Genomic DNA, 13,660 nt, shown 5'->3' with positions numbered 1-13,660 from the left:
ACATTCACAACTATTGCTACTTTTACAATATCCGTTTCCATTGCAATTATTGTAAATCTCACAAGAAAATTGACTGCATTGAGAATTTCCTTTCCATCCCAAATCACATTGGCAAGTGTTATTTCCAATACATTTTCCATGAGAACTGCAATTTCCAACACCTTCACATGTGAAAAGAGAGCAATTTGAGGCACCTTTCCATCCTGAATTGCATTCACATGTATTATTCGTTTTACAAATGCCATTTCCATAACAATTATTGAGAATGTCACATGAAATTTCTGAGCATTGGTTATTTTTCCATCCAGTGTGACATGAGCATGAATTATTTCCCATACAAATACCATGTTCTGAGCAGTTTGCCACTCCATCACATGAAAACTGTGAACAATTAGCAGATGATCCTCTCCATCCAGAATAACACTCACATGTATTGTTTTTCACACACATTCCATTTCCATAACAATTATTGTAAATTTCACATGAATATTGACTGCATTGAGAATTTCCTCTCCATCCCAAATCACATTGGCAAGTGTTATTTCCAATACACTTTCCATTTCCATTACAATTGTTTAAGGCATCACATGAAAAGGAGGAACATGTTGACCCAATCCATCCCGAATAACAAACGCATTGATTAGAGGTTGTGTTACAGAAACCATTATTATTACAAGTTCTATTCGAATCACAGAAATCTAATATTTTCCTAATTCTGTGATTTGACGTGTCAGCTAAAATAATCGAACCATCGATAGGTGAAACTGCCAAGCCCTGAGCTGCATATAATTGTGTACTTAAAGCTGGTAAATTTTCTCCATTGTATCCAAAAGTTCCAGATCCAGCAACTGTTAAAATTGTTCCATTGGTCAGAATTTTTCTCACCCTATAATTGAACTGATCTGAGAATAGAATATCACCGTTCGAAAGTATATGAATTCCTTGTGGATTAGCCAATTGGGCATTTATAGCCAAGATGTTGTCTCCATTGTATCCAAATGTTCCAGTTCCTGCAACTCGAATAATGGTACCATTTGTCAGAACTTTTCTAATCATATAATTGAAACTATCTGAAATCAGCAAATCTCCATTAGGATAAACAGCCAAGAATGTTGGAGCATTTAGTTTAGCATTAACGGCCAATACATTATTTGAATCATAGCCAACTGTTCCAGTACCTGCATAGACTATTAAAGTTCCATTACTCAAAATCTTTCTAACTCTATTGGAATTTGTGGTGAAATAAACCTCATCACCAAAAATAGCTAAACCTATTGGTGATCCAATTCCAACATTAATGGCCAAATCTAAGGCAGTAGATTCTATGTTAGAACCTGTTCCTGCGATGGTTGTTATCGTTCCGTTAGCAAGTACCTTTCGAACTCGATAATTACCAAAATCGGCAATGTACAATTCATTGCTAGATGAAAGTAAAATAGCACTTGGAAATTTGATATTTGCAGCAATAGCAGGAATACCATCTCCATTATAATTTGCAGTATTACCAAAGTTTCCTTGTCCAACAATGGTCACAATTTTACCACTAGACAGAATCTTTCTAATTCTACTATTACCAGTATCTGAAATTATGACATCCCCACTATTAGAAACTATTACAGCCTCAGGTCTATACAATTTTGCATCCGTGGCCATAATATCATCACCATTATATCCACTATTCAAACTTGTCAAATTACCTGCCACTGTTACAATATATCCATCAGATCCAATCTTTCTCACTCTTCCATTAGTAGCGAATGAATCATATTCAGAGATATACACTTCATTCTTTTCTGGAGAGAATGCAATTCCTTTCAGACCTAATAGAGTGGCATCTGTTGCCAAAATGTTATCTTGATAATTGGTAACCATAACATTAAGGTTTCCACCAATAACAGAAAATGTTCCATTTGAGAGGAATAGTTGTTTAACACGTGCCTGATACTCTGTGTAATAGAGAGAAGTATTTGAAAATGATATTCCAGTAACACCCGAAACAAAACCCTGAATAGAACTTTCCTTCTCCGCTACAGAAACTATTGTACCATTCAGAAAGACCTTTCTAATAATATAATTGATTCCTATTCCAATGAAGAGCTCTCCTGTAGTGGGTGAAATTCCAACACTGAGAGGAGAGGCAAGTTGAGCTGAAACTGCAGAGCCATACTCAATATTTTCATTGCCTCCACCTGCATATCTATAGATTTTTCCATCTGTTCCAATCTTCCTAACGATACTCGAATCGGCAATGTAAATTTCATCACCAACTCCTTCAATAGTTCGAATAGCAATATTGGATGGAGAGTATAATGCACAGTTGATAGCTAGAACTCCATCTGAACAACTGCCTTGTACTCCAGTTCCAGAAATTGTTGAAATGACACCATTTACAATCTTTCTAACTCGATAATTTTGAGTATCTTGCAAAAGTTAAATTCCAATAAAAATTAACAACTAACCCGCGATATAGATGTGACCTGTGGCAGAAGAAATTGCCAAACCATTTGGAGCATTGAGTTTAGCCATGTTAGCCAATTGATTATCACCATTATAGCCAGGTGAACCCATCCAACCAGCAATCGAAACTATTGTCCCATTCGAAAGTATTTTTCTAATCATATGATTGGCACTGTCAGCAATATAAACCTCGTTATTGTAATAAGCCAATTGTTTTGGTTGGTAGAGTTCTGCTTTTATTGCCACTTGATTATCACCATTATAGCCATATGGAAGCGAGCCAGCAATTGTGTTGATGGTTTGGCATTCGACAGGTCCATTGGTTATTTGGAGTATGAGAGTGAAAACCAACAACAAGATGGTGAAAGCATGAAGTAAATTCATCTTGTGGGCGTGTTTTTAGTTTTTTTTGGTCTGTTGAGTTTCGTTTACAACTATTCTACGCAAAGAAGTAAAGAAAACGTGATCACCTTGATTAATTTAGGTCAGTAAGCTTTATTTTAATTTGAAAAATGAGGTGAAAGTATAGTAGTCATTTCTTTTTTAGTTGCTAACTTTTTTCCAAAAAGAAGGAACAACAATTTCAAACATTTCTTGTGCATTTTAGTGTTTCGAAATCAAATTTAATCTATTTCAATATCGGCCTTGTCTCAGCATGTTTAATCTGGATTATTGAATGGAATTATCAATATGAGACAATTATCTGCTAATGTAACAACACTCATAATGTTTTGCTTTTAGTATCGAATTTAATTCAATAATTGAAAAAAATATCTTCTTTACAAACAGTATTCCACATTGGCAGTGATGAAGTAAAATTCAGATACCAGCACCAGACAATATCGGGAATTCTTTGTTGGCTCTTTCTTTGTTATTATTGTTAGGAGAGTTGGATTTAAATTAATTTTCCAAAACATTAAAAAAAATGCAAAGAATGAGAAGGAACTTATTTGGAGCAAAATTGCAATATTTTGGATTGCGAAATAATATCAATATTGGAAATTTAAATTGCTCTCATTTGGTGTTATTAAATAGTTGTGGTCATAAAAGTGGCATGTGTTATTCCGATTGTTCGAGAAAATTAAATAGCCTTTCATCAGAAGTATCTGCAGAAAGGAAAAATCCTACTGTTTTTACGCATAATAATTCTCTGAGACATTTATCGGATGAAGAAAAGGATAGGATCATCTCGGATATGCAAATTAATTGGAGAGAACACTTTCCGACTCCATCTTGCTATGCAAGGAAAATGTCACAATTGTATGATATTTCCACAGCGAGTGAATTTGTAAAGGCAAAGAGAATTTTAGATATTGAGGAGAGACATTTGCACGACTATAAATTATAGTATGTAATGAATTGAATTTATGGATTTATTAAAAATTATAGCACTTTTTGGAAAAGAATTGGAATATTTGCTGTGATTTTTGGTTTTATTGGAACGTATTATCATATCTATAGTAAAGAAAGCAAAGAATTGGAAGAATTTTATAGAAATAACAAAGAAATAGTAGAATCAATGTCTGGAGAACGATTTGAATTATCAGACGATCAAGCAGAAGAAAGATTAATTCTGATGGACAAGAAGAAAGAGGAACAAAGAGGAGGTAAAGTTGATACCAAAAAATTAAGAGATAAATTCGATAGATCTCAATTGGGTCTTGCCAAACAATTTGCACCAACACACGACTTCCATCAAATACTTGAAGAACAAAAAACCTATGAAAACGAAAAGAAACTGAAAGAAGAAAGTGGTGAAATACCAAAGTATAAATTTACTCGATAGACGATCTACTTCCAATAATTTCTAAACAACAGAAAATGAGTAAGGGAAAAGAAGTAAAATCGTCAAATGAAGGTTTATGTTTACTCATTAAATACCCTTTGCAAAAGTTCCATAGCTTTCATTCCACTTTTCTAACTTCTTAATAGTATCTTGTGATGTGGAAGGTCTAACATGCACGAGAGAAGATTGGAAATCCTTGAGCACGATTGGTCTAATCTTTCGTGCATCTATAGAAATGAGTTGATCCATACTTATTTCTCTCAGAGGAACCATTGACGTTTCTTTACACAGGGCTGTCAGATCACTTCCAGAAAATCCTTCAGTGGCTACACAAATCTTGTTGATATCGGTTTCACTCAAACTCATATTTTGACCATGTGAAAGTTGCTTAATGAGTGATGCTCTTGCTGCATGATCAGGAAGAGGTATATATATTCTCTTGGTGAATCTTCTGAGAATAGCTTCATCCAATTCGGTTGGAATGTTTGTAGCTCCCATTACAAGAACTCTATCTTCTTTCCCATTCATATTACTAACACCATCCATTTGAATCATAAACTCTGTTTTCATTCTTCTACTAGCCTCATGTTCTTCAGAGCTACGTGCAGATAGTATCGAATCAATTTCATCAATAAATATCACAGACGGCTGCAAATATCTGGCAGCAGCAAATAAGCATCTCACTAATTTTTCACCTTCGCCATGATATTTCGAAACTAAGGACCCAGCACTAATAGAAAAGAAAGTAGCATTACATTGAGAGGCACATGCTCTTGCAATCATTGTTTTACCTGTACCAGGTGGTCCAAAAAGTAAAATACCTCTACATGGAGCTCTCAGTCCATTAAAAAGATCAGGTCTTATACTTGGTAAGATTACTGTTTCAAGAAGTGTTTGTTTGGCATCCTTAAGTCCAGCAATGTCATCCCAATTAGTTGTTTTTGTTTCAATCACTTCATTCAAAATGTGATCCAAAAGTTTCCTATCAACACCTTTGAGTTCTGGAATTTGATCAAGGGAAGGTTTCTTATTGTTAGCTGTTGTTGTTGATGATGTTGCTGAGGTAGTATTTCTGAGTGCAGTTACAGAATTTTGTTTTGGAACTAAAGGTTGCTGTTGTTGTTGAGATGATTGTTGAGGTGGTTGTTGATAGTGACCCATGTTGTTTTGTGGAAGTGATCCAAGAGCATCATAGTGGCCAAATAAAATCTTATCATTTGAATTACTTCTATTTCTTGGTGGTGTTGGACTTCTCTTCTCAGATGAAGAAATACCATCACAAATATTGACACTATTGTACATGTTGGTTGAAGATTGACCAATTGAAGAAACTGCTGGGAAGCTCCTAATCACTTGGCTGTTGGTCGTATATTGATTATAGATTGGCTCGTGTCTATTATTATTTACACTACACAATTTTCTTGTTTCTTGTGAGATAGCTTGTTGAGTGTTACTATTATTGTTGGATGAACTGTTAGGAGGTGTTGAGAGTGGTGAAAACATTTTCATAAACCCAGAGAAAAATCCTCCACTTGCATTGTTATTGCTGAGATTATCCAATTGAGTTTGTTTTGCTTGCTGTTGACTGAAAAGAATTTGATCAATTTCTTTCACTCTCTCATAAAACATGGTTTTGTGTTTTGAAAGTTTATCCAACATGGCTTTTGCTTGATACCTTTCCTGTTGTGAGAGAGGAACTCTTTCTGCTTGTAGAATCGATTGAATGCCTAAAAAATCATCAGTTACAATAATTTTACAACAATTTTTTACATACCCTCACGATAGTAATCTCTGGCTTTTTCCAATTGTTTGCTCTCATCAAGTTCAATACCCTTTTTCAAGAAATTAAAAGCAATATCATGATTTTGCTTAAATAATTCAATCCGTGTTGGTTGATATTCTCCATTGGTTGGAGGTGATGAATTTTTTACCATTTGTTTTTTTCTAAATAATTGTTAGTACTATTAATAATAATTATATTATTGATTCTTCATCACACACAATTAATTTTCGGAAGTACAACCAATTCAAATTCAAAAGAGTTATCTTAGAGAGACTCTGTACAAAAATAAATACTATTATTCACAATCCGTTATATTCAAAACCTTGTTTTTGCTGTTGATATCAGTCGGTAATAAATCCAACACAACCTGATAATGCTGAATAAATTTCTCTGATGGGGAGGATGCTGAATATTCCAACAGATTTTTTTTAAAATGAAAATAGAACCTCAAATCGAAGGCATTTACCGCCCAGTTCTATTTTAATTTTCCTCAGTGAAGAATCAAAAAGCATTGAGGAAGAATATTAAATTGAGTATCTCAATTCGCAACGTTGAGTTGTGATAGAGTGGCTTGACTCAATTAGAATGTGAGATTTATCATATGATCCTATTTACTGTTGTAGAAATTGAATCAAATTGTTTTATTATAAAATTACAGATCTCTCTTGGAACATTCACTTAGAAATTAAGGTTGTTTTGATCGATAAAGACCTGGAGGAAATCATTCTCTTCTACGGAGAGTAAATTTGGTTTTTCATCATCTGCAGCTTGTGGATCAGCTTCTCTAATGGCACAATTGTGATAGAGTGGATGTTGAGGTGGTTCTTTGGTTTTCTCTGTTGTTAGTAATTGGAGAGGGAGTGTGGAAAGAGAGTGATTGATTTTCAAACCATTCTTGAGAGAGAATCTATTGAGTTGTCTCTGTATTTCCTCAACTCTTGAAATATATTGCTTCTCTTCTTCTGTTCTTTGATTTTCTGGTTTTTCTTTGAGTAATTTAGCTGCCTTTACAATATCCATTTGAATCTTGAGAGGTAGCAATCTACTCTTATCAGATTCTTTTTGATCCTCAAAGAAAGCAGACAATACATCCTTAACATATTCCTGTTCTGAGATAGTTCTATCCTTTTCTGGTGTTAAAAATATACAAGTTCCAACAGCGAGTGAATATTCTGGACGAGCATTCGCTCTCCTTGCATGTTCATCCAACCTTCTTCTGTAATCATTGAGAGCAATAATGTATGCTTGCTCGTGTGGTGTTCGTTCTTCTTCCTTCTTGAGGAAAATTTCAACAGCACTCATTGCAATATTGTACTCATCATCTTCAGTCAAGATTGGTCCAACATTTTGTTGTGGTTGCTGTTCAAAATCAACACTCTCTGCATCACTGTTTCTTGCGGCACCAAATTCATCAAATTCCGATAACAAGTCACCATGTAATGATTTTTGATAGGAGCTTGTGTCAGAATCATCACTTGTCGTCACATCCGATAAATTACTATTAGTACGTTTGAAATCCATTGGTGATGAACCATAATCAAGAGGTGAAGCTGATGATGGTGAAGCTTTCTTCAAATCAAAACTTCTCAATGGAGGTGTTCCAAAAGTTCCACTTCCACCACTTGGTGATGCTGCTGGTTTTGTATTGAAAATATCTTGTGTAATTGTCCCACTTGTTGGAGTATTTGGTGTTCCTGTACGTGGAGTCAATCTTGATGCTGGTTCTTCATCCTTCATTGACAAGACCTGAATTATTGATTTGTACCAATCGTTGAATTCAATTTCAGATTCAGAATAGACAAAATACACACGTTCAGGAAGTTCAATAGAAATTGCTGATCTCTGTTTGTTTTTAACAGTAACCGTTACTTTCTGAATACAAGTTGGATTTCCCTTGATTTCCTTAAATGAAATTTTACCTTTCAGCTTTCCTGCTTGTCCCTTTGTAGTCAATTCATGATAGTAGAGTCCATCTCTTCTCAACATGAAAAAACGTTCCTTCCAATTTTTCACTGTTTTACCTTGTTTTACTAATTTGCCAGATTTTAAAGAAATGGAATCACGTTGACTATTTTAATATATTATTCATCACATATTATAATAAATATTTTGATGATATTTGTATGTATCGTAAGGATTTTCCGAAGTTTTTGATTTTGTTTCAACAAATTAATAATACATATATATGTAATATTGGGAGACACTTACGCATACATTTGTTTGAAGAGATTTTCCTTTCCACTGCCTGCTGATCCGCTGTCATAGCTTCCTGTTGAAAGATCCGAAGAATTTGAGTCTGTTCTGTTTCGTGTTAACATTTTTTTTTATGATGGTTAATTATTCGAAAGGCTCCCTATTGGCTAAGACAAGTGACAAAATTTAATTATGATGATCTAATGGTTGTTTGTTACGCAAGATTGAAAATTCTATTGTTTTATTATTGATATTAATAATACAAACTTTTATTTGAGTTTCGTCAAGAATCGTCATCATTCGCCTACGTGAACTGGATTGGTTTCAATAACGCGAGAATGTTCATTCTTTAACAGAACATACCGAAGTAATTACAGTTATTTTCATAATCATCAACTAATTAAATAATTATTTCCATACCACCTAAAAACTGTAAACTATTTCATCAATTTAAGGAAATTCAAATTAAATATTTATTGTTTAACACTATAAACAACAATCTTCTTAACCTTCTTCTTCAATCTCTTTGGAATGACGAGTTTAACCTTCTTCTTTGAGTCAACATTTCTCAAGACAATTCTTGTAATCTTGGTTCTCTTTGATGATCTTCTACTTCTTCCAACAGACCATCTTTGTTTTAATTTTCTCAACAAGGAGACAATTCTCTTTTCCTTCTTTGCGTAGAAGTTTCTCTTCTTTGTCAAAGCAGCCTTCTTAGCTCTGACCAATTTGAGTAAACTCAACAAACGAGCATACTTTCTGAATCCTCTCTTTCCATAGAAACGATGTTTGCTATTTCTCACCAATTTGTTGAAGAATTGAGCACGATTGAATGCAAGGATGATAATTCTTGGTCTTCTTCTTGGTGATCTTCTCTTTTGTTGTTGCTTTCTGGCCAATCTAAGGACCTTTCTCTTGAGCTTTCTCAAGGTAGAAGTCAAACGACGATTCTTCTTTTGAGATTTCTTGACCTTTCTTTGCTTTCTTTGAATCTTTCTCTTGAGTGATCTGAGCTTTCTTCTCAAAGCACGGAGCAAGAGTTTTCTAACCTTGATCTTTCTAACAATCTTGGTCATGGCTCTATCAGAGGCTTTAGCAATCTTGAATGTGAGTTTTTTAATTTGCTTCTTGACAAGTCTAATTCTACGACAGAGTTGACGTCTCTTCTTCAAAAGACGTTTACTAACTGGTCTTCTCTTTGATGTTCTTGTCTTCTTTCTTTGCTTCTTTTCAAGTTTAAAAGCAGAGGCGAGTTGAGTTGACAAGGATGATTCGCTCTTCTTGGCATTTGTTGATGAAACAAATGTAAAGAGAACAACCAAACTCAACAAGAGCAAACTTGCTATAATTTTGGATGAGAGGTTTTTCATCATTTTTTTTGTATGTGATAGAAGTGCAGTTAAACTGACAGGGTAACGAGTTAAGTGGAGTTTCGATAGTGATTGAGAACAAATTTAGTGACACGACCACTCTATCACGCAAAGTTCAGTGACTGTGTGTAACAGGGAAAGGATGATGTAGTTAGTAAACTACAAAGATAACTATTTGTATTTGAGGAATTTATTAGAAAGAAGAAGAATGGTCTAGCTCTTTAATTGATAGAACAATGATTGGTTTGTTTGGTTTGAGAATGTTGTTATTTAACAATGAATAGTATTTCATATTTCAGCACAACTCTTCAGAATGGAATTTATTAGGAAAGAGCATTATTCATTCCAATTTATTAAAAAATTCAAAATTTAATTTGATTGAAAAAAAATGCAAAAATTGATTTTAGGAAATTTATGTGCTCGACAAATTGTCATCAATGGAAACTTTCAACACAGATTCTATTCAACACAAATTGTTAGAAAATCCCTGATGGGATTAAACAAGACAGAAATGAAGGAAATATTGGAAAAGACTCATCCACATGTTGCATCATCATTCCGATTGAATGAAATTTATAAATTCATATACAAGTTTGGAGCCAGAAAATTTGATGATATTACAGTCTTGACCAAATCCGATCGTCAATCATTATCGGAACTATACTCTATTGATATTTTGGGAAATATTGAGGAAGAAATTAAATCCAAGAAGGATAAACACACGAGAAAGTTTTTATTTGCTTTTCAAAATCCAAAATATGTGCCACCTGTTGCAGATAATAGTGTTGATAGTACAATTGTTTCCACCACTTCATCAGCATCGTCATCATGTGGTAATCAACAGAATATTTCTGATGCTGATGTTGCAATTTCACCAATGAAGAAACCAACTCTCAAAGAACAAAAACAATTTAACAAAGTTGAGGCAGTATATATTTACCATCCACCAAAAGCTAGTGATAGTTTTGGAAGAGGAACTGTGTGTTTGAGTAGTCAGGTTGGATGTTCATTGAATTGTAAGTTTTGCAGAACTGGAACAGCTCCTATTGAGAGAAATTTATTGGCTTCAGAAATTGTAAGCCAATTAGTTTCAGTTAAACATAGATTGATGGACTTTCCAATATACATGACAGAGGAAGAAAGAAAGAGAGCCTCTATTGAAAAATCATTTGTTAATAATATTGTATTTATGGGAGAAGGAGAACCACTCTAGTAGGTTTTTGATTTCATTATTTAAATAATTTACCATAATCCTTTAATTGCAGTAATTACAAAAATGTTAAAAAGGCCATTGAAATTTTGAGTGATGGATGTGGAATTTCAAAGAGAAAAATCATTGTGAGTACTTCTGGAGTATGTAACTTGATTCCAGATGTTGTCAATGATTTGGGAGTGAATTTAGCAATCAGTCTTCACGCCACAACCAATGAATTGAGAGATAACATTGTGCCAATTAATAAGATTTTCCCTCTGGAGGTTTTATTTGAAACCCTTAGAGAGCAATGCTTCAAAAACAATAATAGACATATCACTTTCGAATATGTCATGTTGAATCATGTGAATGACTTTATTGACGATGCCAAACGTCTTGTAAAATTGGTTAAAGACATTCCATGTTCAGTCAATTTGATTGCATTTAATGAATGGGAAGGAAGTGGATTTGAATGCTCATCAGATGAAAGAATTGAAGAATTTTCCAAATACCTCTACAAGAATGGAATCTCAGCACCGGTAAGACACAGCAAAGGACAAGATATTCTTGGTGCATGTGGACAATTGAAGAATAGAAATGAAAACAAAGCTGGTGCCCTTCAACAAACTGAACAAAATGTTGCCACCACAGTTGAAATGATTAGAAGAAATTCTAAACAACCATCTTCGAAAAAATAGATGAATCACATGATGATTACTCAATTAATAAGGAGAGAGCAACACTATTTGTTATCATTAGTTGAATCAGAAATAATCAATAAGTAACTTTTCCCTCCATTTGTACTTATTGATTCTTTAGAAATTTTGGCGGCAATTTTTAAAACTCATACAATTTATGATAATTTCAAACAGACTTTGAAAACATACAATAAAAAGGCTACAGTGAGCTTCGCTTAAATCATCATCAAAATAAAATGAGTAGAAATGGCGCTCTGTTTGATACTGTCGAGCAGAAGCAGCGAAATACTTCATCATCATCTTTGGAACAAACTCCTCTCCAGAAATATCAATTTTTATATAAGGGAAGAAATATTGACGATGTAGATGAGGAATTTCAGAAACAAAAAGCCTTATTTTCCAGAGTAGGAGAAAAGTTTGATTTTGATTTACATCAGAGTATTGATGATTTATCGCTTTCTGAGGATGATGGAATGAGTAATGAGGAAGATGATGGAATGGAAAAGCGTTCATTCCATGAGGATGATGAAGAACCGGATGAAAATAACCAACCAATGTGGAATATCATTACAGCTGAGGATCAAAGTAAACAAAAGAGCCCGAAAGAAAAACATGTTCATTATCATCACTTCTTGGACATGATTGATAATAATGATAAGGAAAGGGAATCAATGTTAGAAGCATTGGGAGTTATTGAACAGTCTGATGGAAATTTTGTATCTGATGCAGCTTCATATGTTGAAGATGAGGAAAGGAGTGAAATTGCTAAATTTATTGAACAATATTGCTCCTTCACAGAGTCTAATTCTCAAACAAAATCAAAAGAAAAATCTCCTGAAAATAGTAGAGTTGGGAAGAGTATGCTTAATTTAAGTTATGGCAGTGATGATGGCTTGAAAAAGAGTGGGAAAGTTCAGATTATTCCGAAATCGCCTTCACATAATGTTAGCCATCTTTCCAATGTTTCTTCAATAGCAGAAACAAGTGAACAACTGAAACAAATAGATTCAATGATAAGCAAACTGTTGCAAGGAAATAGCCCTGAAAAGAAAATTGATTCCTATTCATCTCCACAATATAACAATCAGAGATCAACAAATTTCAAATCTGAGTCATCCATTAATTTATTGAACCAATATACCTCTCCAATGAAATCATCACCGACAAAACAATTGGAAAAGAAGACACTAACAAAACCAGTGCCGTTCAGCTTTTCTCTCGACAAACGAAAGAGAAATTTGGACAAATCTCTAGAAGATGATTCAAAGAAAATGGCTGAATGTACTTTTCATCCAAACATTAGCAAATATAATAGTGCAATAATAGAGACAGAATCTTTTGTTGAAAGAGCGAGTAGATGGAAGGAAAAGGTAGAACAAGATAAAAAAACAATGGAGAAGGCGCTGCAAGACTCGCTAAAGAAAGACTGCTCATTTAAACCAGAAATTAATCCAATCTCACTTCGAAAACTTGATGAAGAAGTTGGAGTGTATGATAGGCTTTATGTTGATTCATTCAGAGTGATGGACAAAATCGATGAGAATAGATACAAACTAAGTGAAGATGAATTTAGAAAAACGTGTACATTTAAACCAAAAATTAAGAGCTCAAATGCTCAACCTAAGTATTTAGAACCTAAGAAACCAATCGAGAAAAAGAAAGATGAATCTATTGATTATACTTTCAAACCTAATACCTTAGATCCAAAAGTTTCACATCAATCGAGTATTAAGTACTTATCAGAAGATCCGTTTTTAAGACTCAGCAGGCGTTTAGCGTCTGATGATACAGTTATCAAAAGGAAAAATCAAAATAAGGAATCTAGGCCTAAATCTGCTGGAAAATATAGACCAACAGGAAATTTTGAAGAGTTTTTAAAAAGACAAAATCAAACATTATCAAAGAAGGAGGAAAAGATTGATTTCATTAGACAGACAGAGTTTTCCTACAAACCAGCTTTGAATAATAAGAGTATGGAAATATTTCATGGTTTGGATCAAGAGAAGAGGAATGAAATTCTGAAGCATAGGAAGAAGATTGTAAGTTTATTCTTCAATTTTTTTTAATCACACCAAATTACAGAACGAAAAGGAAGAAGAACAATTTTCATTTAAGCCCTTCATTACTGAAAGGGCAAAATCTAAACCGAGTAAAACAATTGATCAACTTTGCAAGGGTGAT

General features: G+C 33.8%; 5 protein-coding genes across 5 annotated transcripts; 2 read left to right on the top strand and 3 right to left on the bottom strand.

The window, feature by feature from the left end:
* Nucleotides 1-4,309: 4,309 nt before the first annotated feature.
* Nucleotides 4,310-5,048, bottom strand: NAEGRDRAFT_83257 (uncharacterized protein). The gene has a single exon (XM_002672995.1). The coding sequence runs from the start codon at nt 5,024-5,026 to the stop codon at nt 4,331-4,333; it is 696 nt and encodes a 231-aa protein (XP_002673041.1). The 5' UTR covers nt 5,027-5,048; the 3' UTR covers nt 4,310-4,330.
* Nucleotides 5,049-6,643: 1,595 nt separating this feature from the next.
* NAEGRDRAFT_81043 (uncharacterized protein) lies at nt 6,644-8,344 on the bottom strand (the record flags this gene model as incomplete). Its single annotated transcript, XM_002672994.1, has 2 exons — nt 6,644-8,094; nt 8,235-8,344. 2 exons carry the CDS (start codon nt 8,342-8,344, stop codon nt 6,705-6,707), a joined length of 1,500 nt encoding a protein of 499 aa, XP_002673040.1. The 3' UTR covers nt 6,644-6,704.
* Nucleotides 8,345-8,671: 327 nt separating this feature from the next.
* Nucleotides 8,672-9,592, bottom strand: NAEGRDRAFT_81042 (uncharacterized protein; the record flags this gene model as incomplete). Its single annotated transcript, XM_002672993.1, has 1 exon — nt 8,672-9,592. The coding sequence occupies one exon, from the start codon at nt 9,590-9,592 to the stop codon at nt 8,693-8,695; it is 900 nt and encodes a 299-aa protein (XP_002673039.1). The 3' UTR covers nt 8,672-8,692.
* Nucleotides 9,593-9,977: 385 nt separating this feature from the next.
* Nucleotides 9,978-11,479, top strand: NAEGRDRAFT_71844 (uncharacterized protein; the record flags this gene model as incomplete). Its single annotated transcript, XM_002673077.1, has 2 exons — nt 9,978-10,801; nt 10,855-11,479. 2 exons carry the CDS (start codon nt 9,978-9,980, stop codon nt 11,477-11,479), a joined length of 1,449 nt encoding a protein of 482 aa, XP_002673123.1.
* Nucleotides 11,480-11,715: 236 nt separating this feature from the next.
* Nucleotides 11,716-13,545, top strand: NAEGRDRAFT_71843 (uncharacterized protein; the record flags this gene model as incomplete). Its single annotated transcript, XM_002673076.1, has 1 exon — nt 11,716-13,545. The coding sequence occupies one exon, from the start codon at nt 11,716-11,718 to the stop codon at nt 13,543-13,545; it is 1,830 nt and encodes a 609-aa protein (XP_002673122.1).
* Nucleotides 13,546-13,660: the final 115 nt, after the last annotated feature.

The sequence above is a fragment of the Naegleria gruberi genome (assembly GCF_000004985.1).
Source record: "Naegleria gruberi genomic scaffold NAEGRscaffold_49, whole genome shotgun sequence".
Lineage (NCBI taxonomy): Eukaryota > Heterolobosea > Eutetramitea > Acrasida > Naegleriidae > Naegleria > Naegleria gruberi.
Note: the sequence above shows the minus strand (reverse complement) of the source record. Positions and strands in the feature narration are given on the sequence as shown.

Coding starts and splice junctions, on each gene's coding strand:
- NAEGRDRAFT_83257 (XM_002672995.1), bottom strand. CDS start 5,026: ATGATTGCAAGAGCATGTGCCTCTCAATGTAATGCTACTTTCTTTTCT.